We start from the raw sequence: 4,944 nt of genomic DNA, 5'->3' as shown, positions 1-4,944 counted from the left end.
TATAATTTGATCCGACAAATTCATGTGCTAAGGACTTCCTTGTAGACTATGTTCTTCGTGGTCATTAATAATGGCTCAAATCTTTTTCGCTTATTTGAATTCTTGATTTGTTCCTTGCCCTTTCCCTTACCCTTGCCGTTGTCCTTGATGGTGAGAATCTTAATGTTCCTCTTCACGGTGGCTCTAGACAATGCGACGTAGAGCTGACCATGAGAGAATATCGGGTCTGGTAGGTACACCCCGACAATTGGAATGGTCTACCCTTGCGCCTTGTTGATTGTCATGGCAAAACTGAGCCTTATAGGGAACTACTTCCTCTTGAACTTGAAAGGGAATATATCGTCATGAAATGGGCAGAGAGGTATCCGAGGAAGGAACACCCTCCTACCAGCATGTTGCCCTAGCACGATTTTTGCGGCGATGGCATTCCTCTGGAAACCCGAGACCACAAGCCTTGTGCCGTTACACAACCCATTAGCTGGATCAATGTTGCTCAACGATATAATGGGGCAATTTATCTTCCATTTGAGCGCATGCGGAGGCAGCCAGTTGGGAGTCAGGTTGTTCAGGAACTTGGGGGCATAGTAGCCGTGTGGATCATCCTCTGCAATATCGAAATTGTGGTAGATCTTCTCTTCGCCCTGGAAGCGCTCTATCATGCGCATGTTTATCTTATCAACGTTGTCGTTCTTGGTGGAGAGGATCACTCGAGATGTCATGTAATTTGGATCAGCCATGTTGTCGTCTAGATCAGGAAATACATGGTCGATTAACTTCTCTAGGTCAACGCCATCTTCTGTTGGTTGCACACAAATATCTTCGGGGAGCCTTATGTTGCCTTCCTCGGTGCCGTTGCCTACCCTTAGCAAGTAATCTGTGAACCACGGGCTGTTATGCGCCCTCATGTTGGTGATGAGCCTTAGTTGGCGCATGCCCTTCCATAGGTACGAACTAAGGTCGCATCGATTATCTGACCCCTTCCTGACGACCGGAAGCACCCGCCTGAAGTCCCCACCGAACACGACAGTCTTTCCCCCGAATGGTCGGTCCCGTCGTCCCATGATGTCCCGCATGCTATTATCCAGTGCCTCAACTGCTTGCCGCTTCGTCATGGTGGCCTCATCCCATAGGATGAGTGAAGCCATGTGCAGGAGCTTGGCCGTTCCACTTTGCTTGGTGAAGCTGCACGACCCACCATCTTCAATGCTGAGTGGGATCTTGAACCTCGAGTGGGTTGTCCTTCCTCCAGGCATGATGGAAGCCGCAACGCCTGATGTCGCCGTAGCCACCGCGATCTTGCCCTCGCCTCGAACCTTTGCGAGCAGTGCCTTGTATAGGAAGGTCTTCCCAGTGCCTCCCGGGCCATCGACAAAGAATACACCCCCATTACCAGCATCGCCAGTATCTCGTCGTATGCAAGCTTCTGCTCAGGGTTTAGCGAGGACGCTAACGCAACGTCGTTCGCGACAACCACGATGGAGGATTCCTTGGTGACTTCTCTGGCCTCGCCTCCAGTAGTGTCATAGGTCTCGTCGATGTTCGGAAGAGGGAACAACACTATGTCTTTGCCCATGGACTATAGCATGTCCCTGATGTCAAGCAACACCATCTGCTCCACTGCCTTTGAGCGCGTGTGTGATCGGCTGTAGTCATCAGACATCACCTCTAGGTGCCTATCCCATAGACCGCGCACGTCACCTAGCTCGCAGAATACCAAGATTGTTGCAAAGAGCCTCCTGAGTGAGGCTGGCATCGCGAACTGTGTTGACTCTGTAAGACACTCGTCGAGCATGTTGTCGGCCTTGATGAGGCCCAATCTCTCGGCAGCCTCACGGAAGCTATCACAGAGCACACCATCCACGGTCCGCAGGTCCTCAAAGGATGTCTTGTATGGTACATGGTTGAGCAACACTCGCAGAAAGTACCGCCCCCCTCGGCTGGATGGGCTGACACAATTCGACCTACTTTGTGCTGCTTTTCTCTTGGCCTCCAGTACTTCTGTCTCTGCCATGTGAAACTTCTCGGGAAGTCCTTGTACAGGATATCCCGAGCCCACACATGCTGCTGATTAGCCAGGAAATACTCCGTCAGCATTGATTTAGATGCATTATCACGGGCGGCGACATCGGTCAGGTCCTCTCCTACTTTGAACGTGACACTATTCATATTAGGGAGATGAAGCGGCAACTATAGGACCGACGGTGAACTCTCAGAAAGGTTGAAGCCGAATATCCTTCACATCACCTCTGGTGGAGTAACCCATCTCGCATCAACGTACCTTTTAATCTCGTCTACAACCTCGTTGCTGTCGGGCTGGTCAATGTTGAATGAAGCTCGATCGTGACCCTTCCATACGTATTTGTAAAGGTACTTGACGGCCTTGGTGCTAGAGCACACCTCGACATTTATTTGGCAATTGAACATCCGCAATAGATAAGGGTTGTAAGGCACGACCCATCTGTTATCCAGCATTTGACAGCGGACCTTAGCCTGGCGACCATCGTCCCATCGTCGATAAACCGGGTACGAATCCTTCCCGTGTAAGGTGTTCTAGTTGAACGTCTGTGGGTACTTGATCTTGCACTCAAGTCTTGCATGCACACATTTTTGGGATTAAGATTGCCACATGGGCCGTGAATCATATGCTTCACGACCATGGCATAGAGCTCTGGATACTTATGCTTGTCTGAGAGCTCTGCAGATATGATGCGGTCATACTGCTCTGGCACGACGAGTTTATAATTTGAATTCATGATCAACAGGGAGTGTGCATGGGGGAGGCTCCTCTTCTGGAACTCGACGACATACACATGCGCTACCACAACACCAAGGATGTTCTTTTTGAACAACATCTCTTTCATGGTATCCAGCTTGGCCCTGAACAAGCGTGTGACAAGATCTGGTCGATCCTAGGGTGTTTGGCCAGGAAGCAGCTCATTCAGTATCTCCTCCCAGCCAGAATTGCATGTCATAGTCAAAAACATGTCAGGCTTCCCATATGTCTGCACCAGTGCCATGGCATCCATATGCCTCCGCTTCATGTCTCGGTTGCTTCCTTGATGCGTCCCTGGCAGCAAGATCCTCTTCCCAACAACGCTTGCCCACATCTCCCCAACCGTGATGCTATCCACAAGGCCTTGGTATAGATCGGCACGTATCTCCGTCTAGTGGTCCCTGATACACTCTAGCCTACATCCCTCAATCTTGATGAACATGTCGACACCCCACCGCTAAAACAGGCGTGCTCCATGCAGTATGGGGTTGAATATAAAAGGGAGCATGTGTAGCCGGTAACAGTAGTAGTCCCTGACAGAGACAGACAACTGGCTGTTCCCCTCTATGGAAAGACATGAAATAAGAAGGTTAGGTACCATATGGAAGGATAGAGAATTTCTTCTAGCATATAAGCATACCAACTAGGCGCACCTGAATCGTTATCACGGTTTCCTCTTGCTTGTTGTGCAACCTCCCAAGGGACATTGTGCTTAAGGATATTTGGATGCCAACCAATCTCCCCCCTTGGGAAAAAGAGGGGATACGAGAGCGGGTCATAACAACCATCTTTTGCATGTATACTATACTTCTCATTGTTGTCCCCATAGAGTGTAATGCTGTAGTTGAACCTGTTTGCTAGATCACTTCCCTCGACCCAAATTGCAGCAACGTCGGATGACACGGGCCTGTTATATCTTCGTTGGTCTAACTTCTGGTCAATGTTGAGGTCTATCCGGTACTCCTCAAGGTTTTCCTTGAGGGCACCCAAACTCCTAAACTGTTGGGAGTAGGGGTTCTCCGTGAGGACGTCCACTAACTTGCTGACAACGTGCTGGTACAATTGCTTGGTGGCCTCCTTACGATGGCTTAAGCTGGGATCGTCGTCGTACAAGTACAACTGCAGATGTTCAGGGTGAGATCTTGGACCGAATGAGTGCACCTTGTGGTACATAATGCCATGTGCCCAAAACGTGTACACCCTGGACTTCATGTTTGTGTAGTTGTTGTCTAGGCTAACATCAAGGGTAGTGAAGGTGAAGTGCTCGTTGAAGAACCGAATGCTCTTCCGGAAATGTCGAGAGTCTGCATCCGCGCTAGACCATAACCTCATCAGCTCTGGGATAGGCTCAGGTTCATCTAGCTCAATCTCCCCGTTCCAACAGCAGAAGCCGTCAGTCTCGTACTGGAACTTCTTGGCCTTGCAATGGTCGCAGTTCGCCGCGTGCTTCAGGATGTTCGAGTAGACATAGTCAAAAGGATCTAGGTCGATAGATCCTGTGTTGGAGGAGTCTATGGGCTCATCGAGGTCCATGCTATCAGTGTCGGATGCTGCAAACATTGTGGAGATATAACAAGTCACGATAGGATGCACAACATAAACCAATATTATAGAGGGACGAGCAGCGAAAGGCGCCTCGGAGTACCTTAACTAGCAAATAGGTAGTACTCGTCATCCATGAGGTCACCGAACAGTGCATTCTCGTCCATGATGCTGCTAAGGAAGGCCTCCATGTCAGCTGTAACATTGTTGAGCCGGTAAGTAATGGTTTTTATTGTGAGTGCACACCAGGAGGGGAGTAAATATGAGAGGGTTACCATTGGTCCCGATTGTGTACGACGGCATCCTTGATGAAGGGGAGGAAGCCAGTGAAGCAACTCCTGTGGGCGGTGCTTCTGAGCTTGTTGCTGCTCTGTTCACATCGAAGGTACTTACATCTGGGCCTGGAGTCCTCCGCTTTTTTAAAGCTTGCATTACGACGATCTAGCAAAGCTGACTTCTCACCTTCTGGTATGCTTTTCCCACGCGCTCTTCATTTTAAGGCACACCCTTGAATGTTCTTTGCTCTCATACTTTGTTTGTGAGCTCGCTCCCGAGCCCTATGCTGTGCTCTGCTCTCCTGCCTCTGCTCATGGGCTTGATTCTGTTGGTCGTCTATTTGGTGATCATTG

At 49.7% G+C, this 4,944-nt stretch overlaps 1 protein-coding gene and 1 pseudogene across 1 annotated transcript; both read right to left on the bottom strand.

The window, feature by feature from the left end:
* Positions 1-308: 308 nt before the first annotated feature.
* On the bottom strand, positions 309-1,573 carry LOC147975584 (uncharacterized). Its single transcript, XM_087520497.1, has 2 exons — positions 1,391-1,573; positions 309-1,313 (listed from the first exon to the last, which is right to left on the bottom strand). Exons 1-2 carry the CDS (start codon positions 1,571-1,573, stop codon positions 309-311), a joined length of 1,188 nt encoding a protein of 395 aa, XP_087376623.1.
* A 3-nt stretch (positions 1,574-1,576) lies between these two features.
* Positions 1,577-4,506, bottom strand: LOC147975583 (uncharacterized; annotated as a pseudogene).
* Positions 4,507-4,944: the final 438 nt, after the last annotated feature.

The sequence above is a fragment of the Triticum urartu genome, chromosome 4A, assembly GCF_056163025.1.
Source record: "Triticum urartu cultivar PI428250 chromosome 4A, HENAU_Tu73, whole genome shotgun sequence".
Classification (NCBI taxonomy): Eukaryota; Viridiplantae; Streptophyta; class Magnoliopsida; order Poales; family Poaceae; genus Triticum; species Triticum urartu.
The sequence above is the reverse complement of the archived record's forward strand: the minus strand, read 5'-3'. Positions and strand labels throughout refer to the sequence as shown.